General features: G+C 42.9%; 1 protein-coding gene across 1 annotated transcript in view; it reads right to left on the bottom strand.

Moving 5' to 3' along the window:
* The window catches only part of LOC144771874 (cilium assembly protein DZIP1-like), a 1,571,028-nt gene that overhangs the window by 1,480,247 nt on the left and 63,294 nt on the right, over positions 1 to 27,487 (bottom strand). Inside the window, exon 2 of the mRNA XM_078656123.1 lies at positions 13,359 to 13,901. Coding sequence (XP_078512249.1) covers positions 13,359 to 13,901 — 543 coding nt within the window. The remainder of the gene's footprint in view (positions 1 to 13,358; positions 13,902 to 27,487) is intronic.

Here is a 27,487-nt window from a genome sequence, read left to right as displayed (position 1 = left end):
CGAAGATGCTGTCCAGTAAGAACTAACTATGCTAGAAACCAGAGATAAGGTTTGACACTCGACGTCTGCCAAGCTGCAATTGCCTCTTTCCAGAATGTTGTCTATAATCCAAGAAACGTACCTGTTCGCTATGCTTGAATTCCTGAGACCGGAGCTCTGAATCTGAGCTGTCTGCTACAGTCCGTCCCAAACCCAGCTTCTGCTATGCTTGAATTCCTGAGACCGGAGCGGGCAGGGTGTGTGGCCTTGAAATGAGAGGCACAGCAGTACTGTATACAGACAGAAAGTGGAGACTACATTGGGTAGCAAAATGCCCCTGAGCTGGCCGCAACACGAGGGAACACGCACTGCCATGCGTGCGCGCACAACTATAAAAGAAACAATCACCCTTCAGCTTGCATCTAAAGCTGAAGGGTGAGTGGCCTGACTTTGTTGAGGGGCCCGCCGCCCTGCGCTGTCATTCACAGGGCTTGTAGCAGGGCATGGGCGCTTGAAAAGTGCGTGTGTTTTTGAAGAAACTATGAAGAGGAGACGTGCAGATTTAAAGGTGAAGTACCTTTATTTCAGTTGAAAGCTTGCACGTGAATCAACAGGAATCACTTAGCGCTTCAGTGTTGACGACGGAAGGCGCTCTTGTCCGGCGGACCCCCTGGGAATGTGTCACGACCCCTGGGGGTCCGCGGACTACAGTTTGGGAAACCCTGTTATAGATAATTGTATGCCTATGTTTAGTGTTCTGAATGAGTTAGAGTTAGAGGGTGACTTGCTTTTCAAAGCTGGTAAATGTGTACCCCCTTTTGGCATACAAAAAGTTATTTTGGATTTGGCACGTAAAACGCATCCTGGAATGTCTGCTATGAAACACCTGGTAAGAAATTATTTTTGGTGGCCAGGGCTAGATAGGATGGTGGATCGCAAAGTGAGAGAATGTGAAGTTTGTATGGGAAGTGAGAAAATGCTGAAAGTTAACGTTCCCCCTTTAAGGAACACTCCTTAGCCTACTGAACCTTGGAAAAAATTGGCATTTGATATTTCTGGTCCCTTTATGGGTCTTCCTAGTGATTCTCGTTATGCTTTTGTACTGGTTGATTACCACTCTAAGCGGCCAGAAGTCAAGTTTGTGTCTTCTGCTTCAACCAACGTGGTTATTGAATTTTTCAGAGAAGTGTTTTCTAGGGATGGTTGTCCTTCAATTGTTGTTACTGACAGTGGAGTCTAGCTTACCTCTTTGGATATGGAGGAGTTTCCTAAACACCAAAGTATTAAACATTGCACTGTATCAGTTTATGAACCTCATGAAAATGGTTTGGTAGAACGTTTCAATAGGGTTCTGAAGGGGTTTATATCTGATGTGGTCAAGTTTGGTAGTAGTTGGAGGAATTTACTTAGAGAACAACTTTGGTTATATCGCATCACACCACATTCAACAACTGAGGTTATTCCTTTTCGTCTTCTCAAAGGGCGCGATCCAGCCTCTTCTATTTGTCCGTGGTGGGTCAAAGATAGGTGTTCAAAAAATATTTTTCAAGGGATTTGGTAAGGGATGTTTCTCAAAGAGTAGAGTGCAAACAAGTCAAAACTAAAGAATGGTATGATAACAAATGGAATGTTAAAACACCCATTTTTTCTGTTGGTGATTTGGTGAGAATTAGGAGACCTGGTTTTCTCACCAAATGCTCTGACAAGTTTAGTAAACCGATGAAAATTGTCAAAGTCTTCAATAACAGTGTTATTACTCAAGATGGCAAATTATGGAACATCAAACGAGTTGCCAAATTTCCTTCTAATCATAATTCCACTTTTCCTGATGTACACTTTGTTCCTAATGAGGCTATTGCCTCTAGAGTTAAGACCTCTGTACGTTCAAGGTGTACTCCTAGAAGACTTGCTGATTATATGACCTAATGTTTTCTATTGTTTAATTGTTGATTGTTTTTGCTTGTTAAAAAAAAGAGGTATGTTACATTTTCTACCTCTTCCTTTTATTAATCTTTTCTGTCCCTTTAAGTTATGTGCATTTTTCATTATCTGTATGTTCCACATGGAACACTGCTTGCTGCTAGGCACCAGGTCAGTTGCACTGTTCCTACCTGCCTAGCAGTTGATGTTTGTTGCTGTGCCGCTTCTTAATACATTTTCAAGCTAATTACTGTTCCAGACTTATTTACAACAGCTCCCCTTGGTGCTAATGAGCCTGCGTAGTACACCTGATAGGCGAACAGGGCTCTCTCCCCACGAGATATTGATGGGAAGAGCTATGTAACTACACATGGTGCCAGCTACAGCATTGATAAACATCACAGATGATTTGGTTATTGATTATTGTAAAGGACTGGCTGATGTGATTAATTCTGTGTCCCACCTGGTCGAGGCTGCAACTGCATCCACCTTGAGAGACTTGCTGCATGATCTTAGCCCTGGTGACGGGGTGGTTGTCTGAAAGCATGTGAGGAAGAGCTGTCTGGACGTCCGGTGGCTAGGACCATATCCGGTGCTTTTAGTCACAAGTACAGCGGTGAAGTGTGGAAGACTGCCAAACTGGATCTGCGCTTCACATACTCGCAGAGTCCCAGAACCTATGGAGGATACGAATCCTCTTGTTCTGAGAAGTGCAATTGAGAGTGCAACAGAAATAGAAAGAACATGCCCAATCGCGAGAACTCTTGATGAAGCGGAACAATCAATCGAGCATGAAAGAATAAATGAGACGACTTCTGAAGTGAATGCAGACTCAGAAATAGACGATATTGTGGAAGTGAACTTTGAACCAGAACAGAGTGAACTGTCTGGTCAAGAAGGATCAGATCAAGAGGAAGAATGGAGGGGAGCAAGCGCTGCAACAGCAAAGTGGCCAACAAAGAAAGAAAGGGTGAGCTCAAGGCTTGCATCTAAGAAAGATCTCACTCTGATTCCTGAAACCTCTGAATCCAATCAAAGTATAAAACTGAAGAAAGAATGGATGGTCTGAGAAGATCCAGAATGGAGAGAATACCGTCTCAAAAGTACGCATCTCCTGAGTGGACATACCTGGTTGCAGATGCAGAGATCGGGAGTATCTGGGAGACTGGGGACAGGCACAGTGAGTCATGGAGAGAGTACCCTGACAATTGATCTTCAATTAATAGTCCCTGAAATTGATGCATTTGGAATCCTAACTTTGACAGTTCCTGATCCACCAATGCTGAGTGGGTTGCACTTTTTGATCCTCAACCAAGTTCATTTACCTACTTTTGGTCGACAGCCAACTGTACAAGAAATGGGAGAAATTTGTGCTGAGATACTGAAACTTGTTCTTGCTATGCTTGTATCAAACATCATAAATGATGAGGAGTGAACTGTAAGGATGACTACATCTCCTCAATAGGTTTAGTGTTGTTGAACTGAACATTGAGAAAAGAAACAAATGGAGAAAAGACAATAAAGACATTGTAAATAATCAGATTAAACAAGTAAAATAACCAGAGACTTTGTTGAAAGTAGATACATTTTAATCAAGACAAGAATTAAGATGGAGTCCGAGAAAGCAGGATGCAGACAGAAGTGCATAATTGCTACCCTTATAGTTGTGGTGCTTATTGTCATAGCTGTGGTGATTGTTAAATCGTGGGGCCTCGCGATGCTGAAAAGAATTAAATGACACCAACCCCATCTACAGCAGACATAGAAGAGGGTGCATCAGCAAAGGATAGAGATGTGATTAAGGAAACTAGTTGGATACTACACGTAGATCTATCAAAAGGAGATTTTACTCTGAATGCATATGCTCGGTTGTTGTATGAGTATGTGGATACAATGGAAGCGAAAGATTGCTATGTGTGTATTGAATTACCCGCATCAGTAGAAGAGGGCATCTGATACCATTAGTTACCTTTGACTTATGGCATCACATGTAGTATGTTGCTAAGCATGTTCTACAGTATCGCCAATTTTGAGTACTATTTCTACATTTAGCATGTGGTACTCTCAGAAGTCCCAGTTCCAAAGTAAACGAACAAGTATGATTATTATAAGGAAGTAGAGAGAATGTCTAAGTATTTTGTACCTACTATTACATTAGATACTTCATATGCTCACAGACACAATTTGACCTGTATGCTGACTGCCATTGAAAAGAAATTCATAGATCAGATAGAAGATCGATATTGACAGACTAGATCATAAGGCAAAGGGAAGTTCTGGTCCCATAGCTTTGGATTTTCAACAAAAAAGGAAGCTGTGCATTAGACAGCCGTCAACTTATTATGACAAAATATTTGTGGGTGAGAGTGATTGCAAACATATTTTCTTAATTGAGGAGGCAATAGGAAAGGCATTACTGGATACGTTGACCATAGTACCAAACGTATATTTCGTGTGTGGGAAAAGTGCTTAGGTAAAATTGCCCCAAAATGTGTATGGCACTTGCTATTTAGCAGTGATATTTCCCAAAATCTTTCATGTAGAAGATCTATGGCCCGTAGAAGGAAAAAGCGTTCACAAGGGAAAATGTGGTGCAGTGCTGGAGAAATTGTTGGAGATATATTTGGAGCCATGATACCTAGTGTGGGTGTGATTTTGAATGATGTGAACATTAGAAAGCTGGCATCAATTGTAAATACACTCTCTGTGAATACGGCTCAAATCTTACTACTTGTTGATGGGGAGATGGTCTCGATAAGGGCTATGGTTCTTCAAAATCGACTTGCTTTAGACGTTCTCCTAGAAAAAGCTGGAGGAGTCTGTAAATTATTGAAAGTGCATATATATATCAGTAATTTCTCAGAAATCCATCAGGATTTTCGTGATCTGGCTGCAGATGGCCTATGGCAGGGGTCTCCAAACCAGTCCTGGAGGTCCGGATCCATGCCAGATTTTGTGCATATCCCCATTTAGATACATGTAGTTATTTTAAAAATCTGGCATGGATCCGGCCCTCCAGGACCGGTTTGGAGACCCCTGGCCTATGGGAACAAATTGGCGAGGGATTTGGGAAGATTGGAAGCTGGTTTGGAAGCCTGGAACAAGGAATAATGGGATACATCTTATAACCCATCATCATAGCAGTCATTTGTATCATTGTGCTGTTGGGAGCCATTAAGGCTTATCAATGGCAAAAGAGCAGCAGTTAGAATGACTGCAGGACAGTCATTATCTGCATCTTAAGGGATTAGAGAAATTCAGACAAGGTCGGCAGGCTACAACTTACGTTTAGATCGCTCTCTTCTGAAAATAAATGAATAAGGAAGTAAGATGTTGGTGTTATGACGCTAGTCACAAGAGGGGGGAACTGATAGAGCGCACACAGCACTCTAAATTGTAGGGGTGCATTATATTCATAGTCTAAGCACACTTATCTATATTTTAGCGTGGTGTGCAGTGTTTCATGTTTATTGAATGCATTTATTCAACATGGTAAACACAGAATCAAAATGTATATCTTTAAGTAGGATTTATATGTATTAGAAGGCACCATTATTTCTTTATGCACATGTGCAGAAAGACATTACATTCATATTAATGTAACTGTGTGTTGTTAAAGTTGCCTGCACTATAGGCCCAGAGTTAGAAGTTGTGTACAGTTTCGAAAGCCTCAGCTACTGAATAAATAATTAAATGTATCTTTGTATGTGCCAGAACAGTATGCTCTCATCCCATTGCAGGTATAAAGAATTTACCATCATTATTTTTAGTAAGGAGATAACTGAATGTCTTTGAACAGTCTGAGAAGAGAGAGGGGAGGATATCTTCTGTGCTTGGCCTATCTACACTCCAAGGTCACAAGAAGTAAGGAAGATTTGATTAAAGAGTCATGGAAAAACACCACAGTCCTGGTATTTACCGAATCGGTAAATACCGAATCCTGCAAGGGTGCAGGGGGTGTCACTTTGACACACTCTAGCACCCCGAATACAGGCACGTGTAACATGTGGCACACATGCATGCCCTAAGGGCATGTCTGTGTGTCACATGGCACAGATGTGCATGCACACCTGAATTCGGTATTTTACCACCCAATTGGATTGGGTGGTAAAATACCGACTCTTAAGGGCCTGTGGCCGACCGGTATTTGCTCTCCTACATCTGGCCCCAAATGTTTATGCTAGCTAAATCCTGCTAATTATAGGAATAACAGGAGAAAACCCATAGACCTCGTTGGGATGGGTGTATCAAGTAGACAAAAACAATTCCCAACAGGTATTATGTAGAGACAGTTTCAATTGTGTATGCCTTAAGCATTACAAAGAACGGAAACAAGGAGTCAATTGATTTAGGAAAGGGTGGTATTATTCACCAAGGAAATTGAAAGGAAAATTTCTTTCATATGCAATTACAGTTTAAACCGCACTGTAAAGATCAGATCTTGTGACAACCCAGTGGCACTTGGTGCAAGGTGCTATATACAGTTTAGTGAGGTGAGAGTGCAAGTGCTTTAAAAACAGCATTGGCGGCGCATTAGACAAAGTATATACATCAGTTAAAACTCCAAAAAACACAAGTTACAGTCACTTGGAAAACAATTATTTCTTGTAGGAGCTTTAAGCGCGATATGCGTCATATAATTCAGGCTGTATGGTCGACGGCGTTTCGATCCCCTTTGGTCGGGATCGTCATCAGGACAGGGTTGTCGATAGGTACAGTGCTGTTGGCAAAAGAGGGGCAATTTTGAGCGGGGGATCGTTGGCAGCGAAGGCGGGGGGTGAATTGGTGAACAGTTACAGGTTAGGACTAAATCACTGAAGGTATAATGTGTAAAGGGGGTGGCTGTTGTGGTGGCCGGAGAGGGAAGGAGGGTGAAAGTTGGGGGTGCCTAGTGTAGAGAGATGGTAAGTCTAGAATAAATTATCCGGACAGTGGGGAAGTGGAAAAATTCCATAGAAATTATGCACTCACAATGGAGCCAAGCAAGGATGCGTGGCTGGCGGCACTCCGAGGTAATGTTGACCGAGTGCTGGAGGAAGAAAAGAATAAATAACATTTACTGGGAGGCGCGAATGCGTCTGGTAATTGGGAAAGGAAATCAAACCGATTTGAGAAGAGGTACCTGATCGCGGCTTGTCAGAGGACGGCTCGCGTAGTTAGGCAGCGTCTGGAAGGGCGAAGAGAGAAAGTCAGTAAGGCATGATGCCGCGATCGAGCAGGCGTGGAATAGTGAGCGCGATCGCAGCGAGCACACTCTGTAAGTGGGAGATGCTCTTACCTGAGGAAATCAGGGAAACAGAAGGCAAAGGCTCATCTGGCGTGGCGGCTCACGGCAGTGAATGCGGTAGCTGACCGAGGCTTCCCCGTACCCTGGGTAATGACCAGGCTGCCGCGAGGTGGGGGCGGAGTCCGGGCGCGTGCCGGAGGCGGGGTATTGGGAGTGTCTAGGGAGGTGTCACGAAGCCATTGGCAGCTAAATCCTGCAACAGGGTTAAAGTGTGTTTGAGGCAACAACCTATCAGAAAGACATTAACAACCTCAATACCAAAGGCTATTGCCTGTTTTCTAGTCAGTGTTGGAGAGATTGGCTCTTGGTTTGGGAACAAGCTAGAAGTGCAGTGCAACACGTTAAATAGCATATATGATTAGGTGTTGCATCGAGTATGAGAAATAGACACAGCCACGCATGCAAGTATTGATATTGATATATGTTGACATTGCGATCAAAGCAGTACTTTTAAATCTATTCTGCTACGCACAATTGATGGAAAGAAACAGGGGCCATCCAATAATTTCACTGGCCCATCCAGAAGATTTATAGGCTTAACCCTCCGCCAGAATAATGGACCATCCAGCAAAATGTTCATCTGTTCATTAATTGACCAATATACATGGTACAATGGCTAACCTATACGGACTTCTAGAGGCTGGGTAATTCTTTTTTCTGCGGCGGGGGAGGGGGGGGGGGCGAACACGTTGTTATTGCCTTCCAGAATTCTGAGTGATGCCGAATCTGCTTATTTTCTTGGGTAGTATGTTCCATAGTTTGCAAATTTGTACTAGGAAAAGTTTTCACCTATAATATTTCTGAAAGCAGGGATAATTATAAACAGTTCCATTCTTGATCTAAGGTGGTTGTTTGAATAGTTTGAATATGGATTGGAGAAAAATCGTTTCTGTGCTGTTTATTCCTGCAGGTAAGACAGAGGGCTTAGAAGAATATTTTTCTTGCGAAAAATAGCCAGTGGAGGGACTTAAGGCCAGGGGTGATATTGTCATGAATGTTCACGCAACAAACACGTCTCTTGGTCGCATTCTGGATTAATTGGAGTTTGTTGAATAGGCACTTAATTAGTCTAATGTAAAGTCGATTGTCATAGTCTTAGGCCCTGATTACAAGTTGGGTGGTTGATTCCATCCTGTGCTTAAACCTCTATTTATGCGCAGGATGGAACTTCGAATTTGGTTTTATTTAACCCCTTGCATGCTGATGACGGCCCTCAGCCACCATGCACTACGGCGCTCATGTGCTGATGACGGCTGGGGGCCGTCATAAACCTGCCCACTTGCGATTCTGCCGCACAGGCGCAGAATTGTGGCCGCATGGATAGGGTTAATGCATCCGATAATTATCAGATGCTTTAAATAACCCAACATTCTTTAAATTTTGGCAGGTCATACTGCCGAAATTTAACAGGGAAAATGGATACAGTATTTACAGTACCACGCGGACGTTGGTGTGTTAAACACCAAAATCTGCATGCTATTCCCTAATAACTCGTAATAGATGCAATTTATGGCACCCGATAAATAAAGAATCTCAGGGTATTCTTATTTACCATGTCCAGTGAGTAGCACATTCACTTGTAATCAGGCCTTTAGTAGAGAGCATTAGGGCTGTTCACACTTGGAACAGGTGGGGTATGCCTAGGCAGAGGGATATCAGTCATAATGCTCTCTTAAAGTTGAAGGCACTTTTTGTCAAATTGTTGACCCCTCTTTTAAGTGAGCATTTGAAGTCCATGGTTACCTCCAAATTCTTTACTTCTTTCTACATAGCACAACGAGATTCAGTCTCCTTAGCCCTTAGAACATAATTTCCCATATTAAATATGTTAACATTTAGTTTTAGAGAGATTGCATTCCAGGGAACTAAGCATGATCCAGTTGTTGACTGGCTGGAGGCATGTGCTAGGCTAAGCTGTCTCACGGTCTGACAGGGGTTCTAGTTTAAGCATACTCTGAGTGCCCTTATTGTTGTTCTAACAGATACATTTAAAGGAGTTTATAAATTCAGGGATTGGGACAACTTGTACACCGAATAAGAGAGGGGAAATTGAGCAATGAGGGACACCAATCTTTTACAAGAATGATGCTCATTGGTATGGATGTAGGTTTGCTGGTCAAGTATGAAGTTGCTATGCTCAAGGAAACCTAAGATCTGGATGACTCCTGATTTTTCAATTGGTGTATGCAGAAACGGCACATTTGATAGGAGTCAGTCATTTATAAGGTCCTCAAAGGTTTATAAAACTTCATCAGGATTTTAATTTGCTGTCAAATAGTTTGGGTGATAATGACCCATTATTTATCCATATTGCCAGTATCCCTGCAAAGGAATGTTCTTAAATATCTTGAGAGAGCATGGGTCACTAGGTGATACAGAAATGCTGATTGTAATAATGATAAAAACATATGATATCCCAACTGGTATTATTCAAAGGCAATTAGAAAGGATATGAATACAACATTATCAAAAAGGAAGTAAGGAGAATCTATTTGATTATTGCATGTGCTCATGGCATCATTTATGTAGAAAATTAAGGGAAAAGGAAAACAGGGCAATTGGCAGTCGTGACAGCACTGCGATATACAAATAAAACAAATGATAATAACCCAAATTGTACTTGGTGCTCAAAGTGTGTGAGTGAAAAACACAGTAGCGACGCAGGTGACAATGTGATCAGCGAGGACGGCGCATAGTGACTGGTGCATAGGTATATACAGTGAATGAATGACACAGTGTGGTTCGAGGTAGCTTGAAGCGTTTGTTTCTATTTGGTTTGGTTGCATTATTCGTGAACCACTTTGTATGGAGCGCCTATGATCGCGCTGAACGGTCAACGGCGTTTCGATCCACTTTAATCGGGATCTTCATCAGGACTGGGTTGGAAGCAGTGCTGTACATGGGGGCAAAGGAAGAGGGTAAGGGCTGAGGAGGATAGAGGAGGGTAGCGCTTGGGGGGTGCCTAAGTGGGAGGGGGGTATTGAGATTGGCTAGGTAGGCAGCTGGGGTACAGGGCAGGTAGGGCAACCAGGAAGGCCAGAGGGTAATCACTAATTGGTAACCCGGTTTGAGATGAGAGGCCGCCGGTAAACGGCACTGAGTAATAATGTACTGGATAGCGCACGTCTACAGGGTCTCAGAATGGTAAGCTCATGGGTTGGCAGAAGTAGGAGGATAGAACCGCACTGTAGTTACAGGCGCGGAGCGGGAGGATAAGCTAAGTCATAATGAACTCGATGGCTCTCGTCTTCAGGGTCTCAGAATGGAAAGCGCATGGGTAGGCTGAAGTGGGAGGATAAAACGCACTGTAGTGGAAGGCGCAGAGCGGGGGATAGGCTAAGTCCCATCATAATGGACTGGAGGGCTGCAGTTTCCAGGGTCTCACATGGCACAGGATGTGAGCAATTGGGTGGCTCTAAATGGAAGACGGGGATGGACAGCGCTCTGGAGTATCGGGCGCGGAGCGGCGTCAGGGGGGGCTAGTGCAAGCGCGGTGGGGGAGATGGGGGAGGGAACTCCCTCATGCCAGTTCTCATGCATACCTATGCTACACATCATGTTTAGCGTTCTGATGAGACATCACTTTCTGTGAGACGGCATCGCGCATGAACTGCACTTCGGAACATTGCCTCGTTGATACTCGAACCCCATAACCCCCCCTCCCCCTCTCCCTGCTGCCCGCCACGCAATCACAGCCTTCTGTGAATACCGAAAGTCTTAAAATTAGGATTTTTCTCAATTTAAAAGTAGTAAAGTTAGGACTCCTAACTTTCGGACTCCTAAATGCCTTCTGTGAATAACGAAAGTCTTAAATTTAGGATTTTTCTCAATTTAGTAGTTGTAAAGTTGGGACTCCTAACTTTCGGACTCCTAAATGCCTTCTTTGAATACCGAAAGTCTTAAAATTAGGATTTTTCTCAACTTTACTACTACTAAACTGAGAAAAATCCTACTTTTAAGAAATTCGGTATTCACAGAAGGCATTTAGGGGTTCTAAAGTTAGGAGTCCTAACTTTACTACTACTAAATTGAGAAGAATCCTAATTTTAAGACTTTCGGTATTCACAGACGGCATTTAGGAGTCCTAAAGGTAGGAGTCCTAACTTTACTACTACTAAACTGAGAAAAATCCTAAATTTAAGACTTTTGGTATTCACAGAAGGCTTTTAGGATTCCTAAAGTTAGGAGTCCTAACTTTACTACTCCGAAACTGAGAAAAATCCTAATTTTAAGACTTTCGGTATTCACAGAAGGCATTTAGGAGTCCTAAAGGTAGGAGTCCTAACTTTACTACTCCTAAACTGAGAAAAATCCTAACTTTAGGACTTTCGGTTTTCACAGAAGGCATTTAGGAGTCCTAAAGTTAGGACCCCTAACTTCTGTGAATACCGAAATGAGTAAGTGTCTTCTGTGAATACCAAAATGAGTAAGTGCCTTCTGTGAATACAAAAATGGTAGTACATTTAGGATTTTGTCTTAAGTTTGTTCTGTGAATCGGGCCCGAAGTTCATGGGTTTAATAAAATCCAATCCTATTGTTCCTCCAAGCATGCTGGAGAAAATATCCACCCCAAGCTTTAGTAAAAAAATTAACCTAAATCCAATAATTAAACATGTTTTTTCCTCTTCTAGATGTTGGCACACCACTCTAGGCAATCCATGATCACACTATTTATGAATGGCGACCAAAGTCATTATTTAGCCTCTGGCAAAAACATCCCTGAATAGGCCTTCTCATGAACACACATTTGGTGAAATTAACTTATCACCATTTTTCAGCACTCCCTTCTCAGGAAATAATTAATCATCTTCTTTAATGAATGAATGTAGAGCGCTGCTCAACAACCCTTCTCTTTTACAATCCTTCCTCACCCCAAATGTATCTCCCTTATGCTTCTTGCTGTTGTCTCTCATCAATCACTCCCTCAACACTTCCAATGTCACTCACGCTAGCACCCACAGTGTTTCACATCTGTTCTCCTTTCTCACCTTTATACTTCCAATGTCAAAGATAACATTGTCAATCAATCTGCCTGTTTGGTCTTTCAACCTAGTAAATACTCCACTGTTTCAGATACTTGCGATCGAGCGACATAAACAGACGCCCAGATACATGCAGCAATAATATTCAGGCCTTGTGGCTGCCACATCTATCTATCCACATTAACTTCTTTCACCAATTTCCTTTTTTAATTTTTTTATTTTATGAATCCACAGTATCACAAAATTACATCATACATCAAACATTTATATGTTCACACAACGCCCCCAAAATATAAATACCAATCTTACATTTCCTTGAGCCTTTTGCTGAGTATAAACTATATTCTAAATTAAATATATTATACATCCTAGCTCTCCACATTTAAAAAATGGGGGCCTCAGACTGTAGCCAAGAGGCAGCAACACAGAGACGAGCTACCGCCATAGCCATAAACAATAAGTAACAATGCTTATACATAGGTTTTCCAAGCTCTAAATCCTGACCAATTCCTAAAAATATCATAGCTGCAGAAATGTTAATAGATTCACCAGTAATACCTGATAAAAACTTTTCGAAATGACTAATGTAAAGAGCCAGTTTGCTACAAGAGTAGAAAATATGCAAATTATCGGCATTGTCACTCCCACAACGAAAACATTTACCATCCTGCCTCCTTTCACCAATTTCCAATGAGCATGTAGTGAACGCCACTGCATGGTTTTCATTTACAAAACTATAAGCACTTACATCAACATTGATAAACTAAGACAAAATATACTAAAATAAAGATTAAAGTCATGCTGTCAAATAACTGAGGTTTCCCAACTATTAACTGTTGCGGTTACTCCAGTTGACCACCACAAAATAAGTTACCCTTTTAAAATTTTACAATAAAAAATGATTAGGATTTACATGCCTTCAGCATATGAAGATTAATTTGCTGTAACTGTCCTCTGGATCACTCTATAGTTGAAGGATTATGGGCAAGAAAGGTGTCAAACCTAATTCCATGTATAATTTTTATCATGAATAATTTGCGACAGTGTGATTGGCAACTGGAAAACAGCAGTGCAATTGTTGACAAAATCTATTTAAAAGAACAGCAAAGCAAAGTGTGATATATAATTATAAAATTGACTTTGAGGTGTCAAATGCATTCTTACATAAGTAAATCAATCAGCCTCCATACCTTATTGGCTTTGCAGGAATTATTTTGAAGAATCTGAAGCTGGTTGACGAAGGCCTTCTTTTTCTTCCTGAATTCCTCTTTTAAAGTTTGGATCTCCTTTGTGTGCCTTGCACTAACCGCTGTAAATTGTTCCGCTTCCACTTTGGAGGCCCGCAAACTCTCCTCAAGTCGTTTTATGCTGGTCGTAAGACACTGCTGACAGTGTAGCAGATACTCAATGATGCACTGCGCGAGCCTGATGAGCTTCAGTAGGTCCGGATCCACAGGGCGCCGGCAATGGGGGCATCTCTCACATGCTATATTGCAAACGGTGAGGGGCTTGATGGCCTCCTGAAGGGTGGTCAAGTCTACTTCAATGATCAGCCGATCCACATCAATAGCGCCAATCTTCCTCCAGTCCAGGCACTCATATTTTGGTTGAAAGCTGAATGACTCTTGCTGTGACCCGTCTGGATTGAGAGAGTGTTTGAACAAAGGAGGCCCTGGGAATGCTGGCCCACCAGGACCTGTGTTGAGGGGCTGGTGTATGTTGTTGTGGAAAGGCTGCAAGAAAAGAAGCAAAACAAAATGCCATTTACAAGAATTGCTACGATACCAAGGGGGAAAAACATGATTATAAAAGATTTTTCAAAGACAGCCAATTCACCCTTTACAGCCAATGCTTGTATCAACACTTAATTTATGTCAGATGTTTAACATTATCTGCATTCAGATTTTTATATGTATCCACGGGGCCAAACAACCACAGCTTCCATATGAGAGGACAGTCACTAAATCGCATTTTGGGGATGACATAATTATACAAAGTGTGTTTGTCGGAAATTATGATATTGATTCAAACATTATTCAATTGTTTGTGTTTGTCCCTGTACTGTAGGATGATGAGGAGCCACCCAAACCTCCGCCGACCTCGCCCTCGCCACCGTCCCACAAGACCTCCACCAGCGGCAGATCCTTCAACTACCTCTCGGCCAAGACATGGAACACCCTCCCCACACAGTTGTGACAGACCCAGGACCTGCTGACCTTCAGGAGACTTCTCAAGACCTGGCTGTTCGAGCAGTAGCTGCACCGCCACCCCCGCTCAGCGCCTTGAGACCCTCACGGGTGATAAGTGCACTCTACAAATAAGTGATTGATTGATTGATTAAGATCAGGGAGGTTTGGAGGTTACAGGCCTATGAGCTAAAAGCAGCCCTGGATAATATTTTAGTGCCAGCCTCATTTTGCACTAAGAGACCAAGTCCATCTCTTTCTAAATGTTGTGCTTCGCTCCATCAGGAACCTTTTTTCTAAACATTTGAGGTAAAATATTGGGAACAAAGCCATTGATATTAGAGGCCAATGAGGGGTAGGGGTCCTTTACCACTAGTGTTTGAAAGTCTGGCACAGTATCAAATTGCAGGATTTTTCTGCAAAGGTTTGCATAATGCTATCTAAGGGCAGCCACTACAATCATGAAAGTAGTAATCTGATCCCATGACCTGCCAGGGAAGCTGGTTCTCTTCTCCGTGTCCTGCATATGCAGCCCTGGAACAATGGAAGAGTGTGAGGCATAGCCAGTGCTTAATCTATAAAAATAAAAACTAAGTGCCAGGACGCTCGTCAGGACGCCACTGGAGCTTGCACCACTCATTTCCCCTGCCATGCTGCCGAGGATAGTAACAACCCATCTACTAACCCTCAAACGCCTATATGTGTGACAATTCTGACTTTTTCAGACTCCCAAAGCTATAAGAATGCCTTGGGTGTCAGGTAATAGTCAGTTTTAATGTATATTGAATTAATAATTAACTGTTGTAGTGGTCCTCTCTAAATTAGCCGGACATCGCCACCTTGTGGCAGACTGTCACAAGCCCCGGTGCTCACAATTAAGTGCCAGTGCAGAGTACTGAAAACCAGTGGCTCAAATTAAGTACTGACATGCTCTGCTCAATTACCCGTAAAGCACTGGCGCAGCTCTCATGCCCTCATTTAGCAAGTAATGTTGTGTCAAATGCTCCTAATTTGTGACAGAAAGAGTGCCAGTATCCGAAACTCTGCTCAGAAGATCACCGCACCTGAGATTAAACATTGGCCAAGGCTTGTAGTCTTAAAACCACCTCATGCTTCTTTAATCCACTACCAGACACTCCCTACCTGTTTATCTCACTGTTCCTACTTTGTGACAGTTTTGCCGGCTTTCGTTTTCTCTGTCCTTCCGATCTGTGTAATTTCTCTCACTGAGCAATGAGGAAAAATAAGTGCCAGTCCACAAAAGTAAGTGCCGGCGGGACCCACCGGCTCAAATTAAGCACTGCAAAGGCTGAACCTAGTGGTGATTAGTGTGGGCTCTTGTTAGAAGGAAAATTGTTCTGTTTCCCTACATACTAAAATGGTGCTCATGTTTGGAGAGTTTCTGTTGCCGCATTTTTAAACACTCTCAGAGTGGCTTGATATAGTTTCTAGTTTTCAATCTGTTTTTCGAATAAACCACAGCAGGAAGCGAGTTCTGTGACAGTATAATAATTAGACATATAAGCCCTCCCCACTTGAAGAGATAGAACTCTAATTCAACAGCAGTTTGGTAGCAGAAGCCTTCACTATTGTCTTGCTAAAATCAAGGCCCAAAGCCCAATATGGAGAGAAGTGGGAAAACCAGTCAGTCATAAGAGATCCACTAATTTTTCTAGTCACCTATAAACTTAAAGCCCCAATTCCCCTACTTCCACTGTATACCACGCACCAACACATGAGTTTCATTGGTGTGAAAGACTATTATGCCAACCTACCTTATTAATACTATGGAGTATGTCAGAAAGTAAAACTCAATAGAATTAGTCAACTAGTTCCAGAGGTCAGGCCCCTCAAGTAGGCCCTGACATACACAAAATGTATTACACATTAAGTCTCATTGGAAAGCCCACAGAGGTAGGGAGTTCTCCTGCCACAGTCTCCTATTTTACACAACAATGAATTCCCTATTTCTGCTTAAGCTATAAGGTGTAAGTCGAGAAAGAGAACATTTCTTCTTTTTCATATCATTACTTCCCATGCACAGATCACTGATTGTGTTATTATGTCGCTCTATACGTGAGCTCAGAACCACCATAGCACTCCCACCTACTATCTACTATGTCCCACTCAAGGTTGTTGCACTTCTGAGTTCTCTATGAGAGCTTCCAGACTTGTATGCTCAGCCTCTGCTCCAAATTACATTGTATTCTCATGTTTAACCAACACCATTCCCAACTAGGTGGTCAATGACTCCAATTGAGTGAATGCTAGTACCAGCCACACTTGAAGTTGCACCACACATATATTATCAAGCAGTTCTATGCAACAAGGGCGGCTCTTCTATAATGCTGGTGGAGCGTCGCTCCACAGCCCGCACCAGCAGATGAGATATAATATGACGATAAAACAGTTATTGTCATTTTAATTACGCTGGTTACAAACAAATTCACTTTGGAATAGATTGGAATAACATATACACTATAACTGCAAATAAAGCAACTATCATATTTGTAAGAAAAAATCACTCAATTCAAAAACATAAAAAATCATTAAAAATCTAACACATCTACTAAAGCAGTACAAAATGTTTCAATAATTAAAATCACATAAAAACCAATGAATTGATCCATAAAATACATTGATACATTACATATGCTCCATAAAATCACTACAACATATATTGCACTATTTTATGAACATAAAAATACAAACACATTTACAAGAGAAAAGACAATTTCAGACTCCTAAATTAGTCATTTACAAAGACATATCATCTAAATCAGTGGAAGCATAGTCTGGTTAGACTTCTATTTGTAAAATACCAAGACCATATTCCCTTAGAGATTATGTCATCTAAGTAGCGTTGACGCATTTCAATGGTTTCTTCACAATACTAGTGAGTGAAAATACCACAGCACTCCCAAGTGATTGAAAATGTCTTCAGTTGAACAAAGGTGATCAAATGTAGGGTTGTCAAGATGTTCGCCTCCTGACAATGAGGCGCTAGAGCGTAGAATCTGCAGGCAAATCTTACACTGTGTAAGATAAATCTCGCAACCTCCATGCGCAATAATGCGCCTTAAAATGTAGAAACCAATGTCTTCTCCAGTTTTTTTCTGATCAAAAATGGTTTATTTTGAACCAATCTTCATGAAATTATGAATCAAATATAGTAAAGTCTCAAAACAAATCACTGCATTACTGCAATTCAAAGAAACTGTACATTTTTCTCAATGTTCATAGATGCATCCCCTATGCATATCGAGCGGGTGCTCTTCATCAGGGGGAATATCTAAAAGGGGATAGAAAAGATACAGGGGATATAGCGTGAGGTAGGAGCCAAAATGTTCAAAAAATGAACTATAAGAGATGGAACAGCCACTTCCAAGAATAAAACGAGGTGGTAACTAAGGTCAAATGAGTGCTATGTGGTGCATCGAATGCACACGAAAAAACAAGGTGGGATACAAGGTGAGTAGCTACTAAAGCTGTGAAGTCACTGGTGACAAGAAATCGTCAAATGTAAACAGTGAAGGTGAGGTAATAGTCAAAAATCATAGATGAAAGTGCAAGAAATTCGAGAATAACGTAAAACAGTGTGATGGTGAAAAAAGTTGTGTTCCAATCAAACAGGCAGCGTGGCTCAGAAGTGTACTATCTGAAAGGGAGGGTGATCCATGAGGAACGGTGCCAGGGACGTGCTACTCAGTAAAAAGAAGTGTCGACCGCCAGTTGACAAACACAGAATTGGGCTTACCGCATAATAGAAAGTGAGTGTGCTCGGTTGGCAAAACAGCGAACGCTGCCGGTGGTCCGCGAGTGTGGATGTGATGCGGTGCGTACCATGCTTATAAGTGAGCGTGCAGTCGAAACAGAAAGAGGACTGCAAAAGAAGAAAAGGCACACAAATGTACGGCTGAGCAATAAAGTTAATGTGTTAAAAAATGGGAGCGCGATTCTCTTTGCTGAATGAACGGTGAACATCGAAGAGAGACTACACAGTCAGAACTAAAAGGCGTGAATGAAGACGAATGAAGGGGAAAGATACGAATAGAATAAGAGTCAAGACGGAGTAAAGCGAACAGTAGTGTGGGGAAAAAAGGAACCGGTGAACAGTGGGAGAAATATGGAAAATGAGTGAAGGGATAAAGAGGAATGTGGGAAAGGAAGAACAGGCAATGTAGTGTAAAGGAAGCCAATGTAAGAACACGACCTGGAGTGAAGTACTGAGCTAGATCAACCATAGTTATTGAGCGATGTGACTGGAATACAAAACAAATAAAAGGTGGAACATGGGAGCTAGTGATGTAGACTGGAAAAAAGGAAAATCAGGGTGGAGGAAAGAATAGTAGTCTGATTGAAAAGTAGGGTGCTCTGGCTAGAACAAGTAGACGTGAAGGAATGAACATAATGCGAGGAATAGAATGTGAACTAAAGGAACTAGAAACATGGAACAGACAGAGGTGGCAGAGGGGTCAAAACACAGAGGCGGTGGCAACAACAAGCACAACAAATGGTTATAAGTAACAACTAAATTTGAGTCTCTCATTGAGACCCTTCGGATGAATGGAGTTGAGTTTGTGCATCCAATAAAGTTCTCTTTGTAAAAGAAATGTCTTATTGTCTCTTCCTGTGACTTTGTTCACGACTTCCAGAATCAGGAAAAGTAACTGACTGACATTATGAGAATTGTTGATGAAATGAGCTGCTACACAGGATATAGGGCCAGATGTAAGTCACCAAATACCGGTCGGTAACGGCCGAATTCGGCCGTTACCGACCGGTATTTGGTGATTGAGATGTAGGGGCCATTATTTTACAGAATCGGTAAATTTACCGATTCAGTAAATTTACCGATTCTGTAAAATACCGAATCGGTAATTTTACCGATTCGGTAAATCCATATGTAGCTGACACTCCTAAGAGTGCCACAGGCCCTTAAGAGTCGGTATTTTACCACACAATCCTATTGTGTGGTAAAATACCGAATTCAGGTGTGCATGCACATCTGTGCATGCACACCTGTGCCATGTGACACACAGACATGCCCTTAGGGCATGTATGTGTGCCACATGTCACGCAAGCCTGTACTTGGGGTGCTAGAGGGTGTCAAAGTGACACCCCCTGCACCCTTGCAGGATTCGGTATTTACCGATTCGGTAAATACCGAATCGGTATTTCCCATTGATTCCTATGGGCTTCAATCGGTAAATACCGAATCTTACACATTCGGTAATTCAAAATTAATAATTACCTACATCTCCCTCCTTCCAATTTACCGATTCATAAATACCGAATCAGTAAAATTCGGTATTTATGAGTCGGTAAATTAGAGTTACCTACATCTGGCCCTTAGTGTTTTTAGTCCGGATATTGCTGCAATGTTCAGCGAGTCTGGTTTTGATCTTTCTCTCAGTCTTGCCCACATAGGGGTACCCACATGGGCATTTAAGAAGGTATTCCACATTGGTGGTATCACATGTGGCATTAACTTTGAGATGTATCGGTGTACCCTGTGTGGGATGTTGTATGATGGTGCCTTTAATAATACTGTTACAATTCCCACAATTGTGGCAGGGTAAGGTTCCATTAAAGATGGTATCGGTGGAACATCCAAATTGAAAACAATAACCTCCAAACATCCATCTTTACTAAGCCTACTGACTGCAACAACTACCTACACTTTACAAGCTTTCACCAGATGAGCCTCAAAAAACACCTGTCATATTCTCAACTTCTCAGAGCCAAACGCATTTCATCCACCACCGATAAGTTCAAAACTGACAGTTCGATCATCATCAATAAATTCTGTCAAAGAGGATACCCAGCGAACATCATTAAATTGGCAGAACAACGTGTTGCTTTGAAAACCAGATCAAAATTACTGATTACCAAAAAGCTCACAGCAAACAAAGACAGTCGCACTTGCTTTGTGTCTAAATTTTCCACCACTAGTTCTCAAATCAAAGCTTCCATCATGAAACATTGGCAGTTACTCCAACTTGAACCTGATTTTAACAACGTCTTCCAAACACCACCAATTTTTGCATATCAGCGAACCAAAAATATCCAACAACTGCTCAAAGTTAAGAAAAGTTCCACCGATACCATCTTTAATGGAATCTTACCCTGGCACAATTGTGGGAATTGTAACAGTATTATTAAAGGCACCATCATACAACATCCCACACAGGGTACACCGATACATCTCAAAGTTAATGCCACATGTGATACCATCAATGTGGTATACCTTCTTAAATGCCCCTGTGGGTACCCCTACGTGGGCAAGACTGAGAGAAAGATCAAAACCAGACTCACTGAACATCGCAGCTATATCCGGACTAAAAACACCAAATCCTGTGTAGCGACTCATTTCATCAACAATTCTCATAATGTCAGTCAGTTACGTTTCCTGATTCTGGAAGTCGTGAACAAAGTCACAGGAAGAGACAATAAGACATTTCTTTTACAAAGAGAACTTTATTGGATGCACAAACTCAACTCCATTCATCCGAAGGGTCTCAATGAGAGACTCAAATGTAGTTGTTACTTATAACCATTTGTTGTGCTTGTTGTTGACACCGCCTCTGTGTTTTGACCCCTCTGCCACCTCTGTCTGTTCCCTTTTTCTAGTTCCTTTAGTTCACATTCTATTCCTCGCATTATGTTCATTCCTTCACGTCTACTTGTTCTAGCCAGAGCACCCTACTTTTCAATCAGGCTACTATTCTTTCCTCCAGGCTGATTTTCCTTTTTTCAGTCTACATCACTAGCTCCCATGTTCCACCTTTTATTTGTTTTGTATTCCAGTCACATCGCTCAATAACTATGGTTGATCTAGCTCAGTACTTCACTCCAGGTCGTGTTCTTACATTGGTTTCCTTTACACTACATTGCCTGTTCTTCCTTTCCCACATTCCTCTTCATCCCTTCACTCATTTTCCATATTTCTCCCACTGTTCACCTGTTCCTTTTTTCCCCACACTACTGTTCGCTTTACTCTGTCTTGACTCTTATTCTATTCGTATCTTTCCCCTTCATTCTTCTTCATTTACGCCTTTTAGTTCTGACTGTGTAGTCTCTCTTCGATGTTCACCGTTCATTCAGCAAAGAGCATCGCGCTCCCATTTTTTAACACATTAACTTTATTGCTCAGCCGTACATTTGTGTGCCTTTTCCTCTTTTGCAGTCCTCTTTCTGTTTCGACTGCACGCTCACTTATACGCATGGTACTCACCGCATCACATCCACACTCGCGGACCACCAGCAGCGTTCGCTGTTTTGCCGACCGAGCACACTCACTTTCTATTATGCGGTAAGCCCAATTCTGTGTTTGTCTTCCGCCGGTCTACACTTCTTTTTACTGAGTAGCATGTCCCTGGCACCGTTCCTCATGGATCACCCTCCCTTTCAGATAGTACACTTCTGAGCCACGCTGCCTGTTTGATTGGAACACAACTTTTTTCACCATCACACTGTTTTACGTTATTCTCAAATGTCTTGCACTTTCATCTATGATTTTTGACTATTGCCTCACCTTCACTGTTTACATTTGACGATTTCTTGTCACCGGTGACTTCACAGCTTTAGTAGCTACTCACCTTGTATCCCACCTTGTTTTTTCATGTGCATTCGATGCACCACATAGCACTCATTTGACCTTAGTTACCACCTTGTTTTATTCTTGGAAGTTGCTAGTTTTAACACACTGGGCATGGCATGAACTTTCGGTTCTGTTCCATCTCTTATAGTTCATTTTTTTAACATCTTGGCTCCTACCTCGTGCTATATCCCCTGTATCTTTTCTATTCCCTTTTAGATATTCCGCCTGATGAAGAGCACCCGCTCGAAATGCATAGGGGATGCATCTATGAACATTGAGAAAAATGTACAGTTTCTTTGAATTGCAGTAATGCAGCGATTTGTTTTGAGACTTTACTACATTTGATTCATAATTTCATGAAGATTGGTTCAAAATAAACCATTTTTTATCAGAAAAATACTGAAGATGACATTGGTTTCTACATTTTAAGGCGCATTATTGCGCATGGAGGTTGCGAGATTTATCTTACACAGTGTAAGACTTGCCTGCAGATTCTTCACAATACTCCCATCTTTATCAAGACAAATAGATTCATACAGTTTTCTCTATCTCTTGTTTCCTCGTTGTTAATAATCCTTCTGAAAATATTTTTTTGTTGACTCTAGTTTTGGTTTAAAAGTCAGGTGGAATTCCTGCATTAAGGTCCAGTGGATGCAATCTTTAAAATGCAGAACTTCCGCCTTTTTCCTTTATGGCTCGTGTATAGCCTCTATAATTTTATTTGACTCCACTTAATTGGATTCTGCTTGTCCCCTCTTGCCTATCCATACGTATATATAAAATGCTGCATGCATTGCGTCCCGATGGATAAAATGGAATACAAAAGGAGATATATCAACTACAATATCAAGCGGGGGAAAAATTGCATTGGTTGGATTACAAAAACACAATCATAAAACCCGCTGATAAAGACGGAGCCATTGTCATAATGGACCGACTAAATTGCGAGCAAGAAATTCTTTAACAAATACAACAAGAATCCCAATACAGAAAACTACTGGGAGATCCAACACCCTTCATCAGAGAAGAAACCCAGTAACTGATTGAAAAGGGAGTGTCTGGTGGCTGACTAATAGAAAAAGAGAAAGCATACTTGATAAATAAAAATCCACGTACCCCGGTGATTTACATCCTCCCTAGGATCCATAAGGAGCCCCAGAATCCACCAGGACGATCCATAATCTTGGAACCTTTGACAAAATATGTGGACATCTTTCAGAAACCATTGATTCATCAAATACCCAGCTACTTAAAAGATATCACAGACACAGTGGCGGCTCCTCCGCAAAGGCGGAGGAGTATCGCCCCACTGTCTGGAAAGCAGCAAATAAAAAATAAAACGATGCTAGAGCATCGTTTCACTTTTTTTTTACCAGCTTGTGCATGGATGGGCGGGGCTTGGGAGGGTGGAGGAGGAGTGGGTGTACACTCCCTAAGTGCTCATGTGTTTTCGGCCGGCCGTCTCAGGCCGAGCAAAACACACGTGTGTACTTAGGTTTCTCCAACCCGGCTGCATTGAGCAGTCGGTCTGGAGAAATCCCCACAGACTCCCTGGTCTGATTAGGGTGTCTTTCCTTCCCACTCAGACCAATCCCCATGTACAGGAATTGGCTGGGAGTCTGACCCAGGGACTGCTGGGACCCAGGAAGAGGTCTGCAGGAGCGACGTGAGACGGGAGGCGGCCGCCGGTGTCAGGTACGTTTTTAAAATTATTAATAACCTGTCATCCCTCCCCTGCCCCCCATTAAGTGCTCGCTCCCCCCTCCTTGCGCTCCTTCCACCAGCCGCACCACCCTTTGCTAGTGGCCACCACCACCGCACAGATATGCTAAACAAGCGCAATCAAATACATTTTTATCCAAGGATGGACCTCTTTGCAACTCTGGATATCACAAATCTTCATACAAATATTCCACAAGCAGGATTTGAAGCAATGGAATATGTTCTTGAAACAAGGTAACAACTGCATGAAGTACCTTCATGTTTTACACTTGAACTGGCACAAACCTTTCGACTGGGTTTGGTTCATGACATACCCCTGGTGGAACATTTAGGGCAAGACAAAACCGTCGCCAGGCTTTTCTACCACTTCTATTGTCCTAGAATGAACACAGCCTCAGATGCATTCTGCAGGTCCTGTCCCACCTGCCACACCTGTTAGAAGTCAGGGAAGAAGCAAAAACCTCCTCTTAACCTGCTACAAGTCAATGGCACCCCCTTTGAAAGGGTTGGCATCAACATCATTGAACCCATGAACCACAGGCAAAAGGTTTGTCCTGGTCTTGGTGGACCATGCCTCCCACTACCCAGAGGCAATCCCTCTGAGGACAGTGACTGCACCAGTGGTGGCTAGAGCTCAGATGGGGCTATTTACCTGAGTGGGGTTCCCCAAGGAGGTAGTAGTGACAGAGCCAGTAACTTCATGTCAGTGTACATGAAGCTCATGTGGGATGAGTGTGGGGCAATCTGATACTGCACCCAGAAAGGAAAGATTACACCGCGTTGCTCCCAGCCCCTGATGAAGGGTTAATCCATTAACCCGAAATGCATTGGGCACAGTATAAGCAATTGAATATTCATGAATAGAATACATTTTTTGCAACAAAATTGAATACGACGAAAAGCAATGAATTAATAAATGAATTTAAGTAACCATTGAACTAAAGACTTATGAATTTTTGAATTGATCAATATCGTAACCTGATCACGATGAATGAGTGAAGAAACTCCCCCGTTTCATGTTAAAGGAGGGCTTCCTTAGTGGTTTTGTTGATCACACATTGTATAGCAATCTACAAGTTCGCCACACCCTATCACTAACAAACCAATGGCCTTGTGGGGAAAATTCAACAAGACCTTGAAGTGCATGAATATGGACCTGCCTGAGCCAACAAGGCGCAAGTGGGACAACTTCTTGCCATGCCGTTATTTGCCTACAGGAGAACAGAAAGAAATCGGGTTCAGCCCCAATAAACTCGTCTTTGGCCACTCTTTAAGGGGACCTTTGAGCCTTGTCAGAGAGGAGTGGGAGCATGCTCCTTAGGAAACCCCAAAGGATGTGGTCAGCCACATGCTGGCCCTCCTCAACCAGATGCATCACTTCTGAAAGTATGCAAAAAGCTATTCTGTGGCCAGACTAGAAGTCATAAAGTTCTGGTGCGACCAGAAGGCCACTTTGGTAGAGTTTAAACCTGACCAGAAAGGCTGGGTCATGGAGCCAGTAGAGCTAGGGTGCACCAGGGCCACTGCACCGGCCCATGGAAAAGCAATGAGTAGAAGGGAGAGTGCACCTACTTGGTGGATCTCCAAACCCCCTAGAACCCTCATAACGGTTGTCCATGTCAACAGACTCAAGCCTCACTTTGAGAGGACCAAAGTGAGCATGCTCCTCATGACAGATGAGGGAGTGGAAGAGGAGATCAAATCTCTCCCTGTCCTCCTCTCCGAACAGGAACACAGTGGGTCAGAGTAGGGTGTCAACCTCTCTTCCGCCCTGACCCCAGAACAGCAGAGTGACTGTTACTCATTGCTGGGACAGTTTGCTTCTCTGTTCTCACTCACCCCTGGACTCACACATATGTGCGTTCACGATATTGGCACTGGAGGTAGCCTACCTGTGTAGAACACAATTTACAGGTTGTTAGACAGGATGAGGGCAAGCATCAAGGGGGAAGTCTCCAAAATGCTGGCATTAAGGGTGATTGAGCCCTCCAATAGTCCCTGGTCCAGCCCTGCAATGCTAATACTAAAGGCTGCCCCATGGGGCACCAATCCAGAACTGATGTTCTGCATGGACTACTGAGGTCTCAATTCGTTCACCAGGACTGATCTGCACCCCATCCCCCAAACTGATGAGCTCATCGATAGGCTGGGCACAGTCAGATTCCTCAATACCTTTGATTTGACATCAGTATACAGGCAGATCGCTCTGACTGAGGAGGCCAAAAAGAGGTCAGCATTCTAGAACCCAGAGAGACACTTCTAACTTTAGGTGATGCCCTCAGGTTTGAAGAATGCCCCTGCTACCTTCCAGAGGTTGGTTAACAAGGTCCTGGCTGGTACGGGGGCATTCTGTGCTGCCTACTTGGATGACATTGTTGTCTTTAGTTCTAATGGGAGGAACACTTGCACCATATCATGCAGGTGCTACAGGCTCTGCAACAGGCAGGCCTGACTATCAAGGACAGTAAGTGCCAGATAGGGCAGGGTTCCATGGTGTGCCTGAGTCACCTGGTATGTGGGGACACAGAAAAGCCCCTCCAGGGCAAGATTGAGACTATCATGGCCTGGCGACTACCTAAGACTTAATCAGAGGTGAGAGCCTTCCTGTGCCTCGCCGAGTACTACAAAAAATGTGTTAAGGGATATGGCTCTATAAAGGCCCCCTTAACAGAGCTGACTCCTAAGAAGCTGCCCAGATTGGTGATCTAGAAAGAGGTTTATCAGAAAGCCTTTGATACCCTCCTAGACAGCCACACACAATGAGAGCTTAAGTGTGACTTAATGGGCCATCCTGCCAGCATGGGAGAGAGTAGAGAGACCCAGCCTCAGTTGCACCTAATAGTCTGTGTCCTGTCCACAGAAAAAGGGCTGCATACCCCCCATGTAGTGAGTCTGGAACCAGGTCAGAAAGGGCATGACCTCTGTACACTTCAAAGGCCTGTCTTTGAAGTCTCTCCCACGTCAAAGACCAACTGGGTATAAGTATTGGACCTCTGATGCTACCACTTCAGTAAACTTCCGGACCTCTAAATTATCTGCCAGGAAGAAGGACTGCTGTGCTACTGCAAGGCCTGCCACTCGGCTGGCCTTCTGTGTTGATGACTTCTTGCCTTGCTGTGCTGACTTGCTGCCCTCATGCCTGGGTGAGGGGACTGGACGTGCATCACTTGAACCCAGAGTGATTTTAAGAGCTACCTGGCTGGCCTCCTGATCTGAAGTATCAGGGACATGAAACACTTCCAACTAACCTGCTTCTGCACCTGGAATGTGCAATCTGTGAAATTGGCCTGCCAAGTGGCGATACCCTAGTCCTGGACCCTAGGAAGTGGGCTTAAGGTGTTTCCTCCTGTGGAACCCATGGATCCTCAGCTGAGCAGCTTATCTTCGAGCAGAACCAAAGCATCGCCACTGTAGCGTGTATTGGAACTATTGCAAAAGACGTGCATCACCACAGCATTCCGCATCTGGGACCGATTCATCGCCTTCTGAATCGACACTGCAAAACGCTTTTCCTGACACAAGCTCCATGCATCCCTCAATGATGACAGCTATCATGACAACGTCAAACCTCGGTATCACAGCTTTACTGCTCATCAGAACCAATGCATCTCCTCAGCAGCAATTCGCATACTCAACAGCGCTCATTAATACGCGCTCTCTTCCGTGCCACAGCTTACAGATTAACGAGTTCATTCTCGCTCATGATCTTGACTTCCTTTTCGCCACTGAAACCTGGGGAGATGCTGGCTCAGGACCAGACTTCTGCCTTGCAACCCCTGAGGGCTATAGTGTTGCTAGGCATGACAGA

The sequence above is a fragment of the Lissotriton helveticus genome, chromosome 8, assembly GCF_964261635.1.
Source record: "Lissotriton helveticus chromosome 8, aLisHel1.1, whole genome shotgun sequence".
Lineage (NCBI taxonomy): Eukaryota > Metazoa > Chordata > Amphibia > Caudata > Salamandridae > Lissotriton > Lissotriton helveticus.
This window is presented reverse-complemented; position numbering and strand designations above follow the sequence as displayed.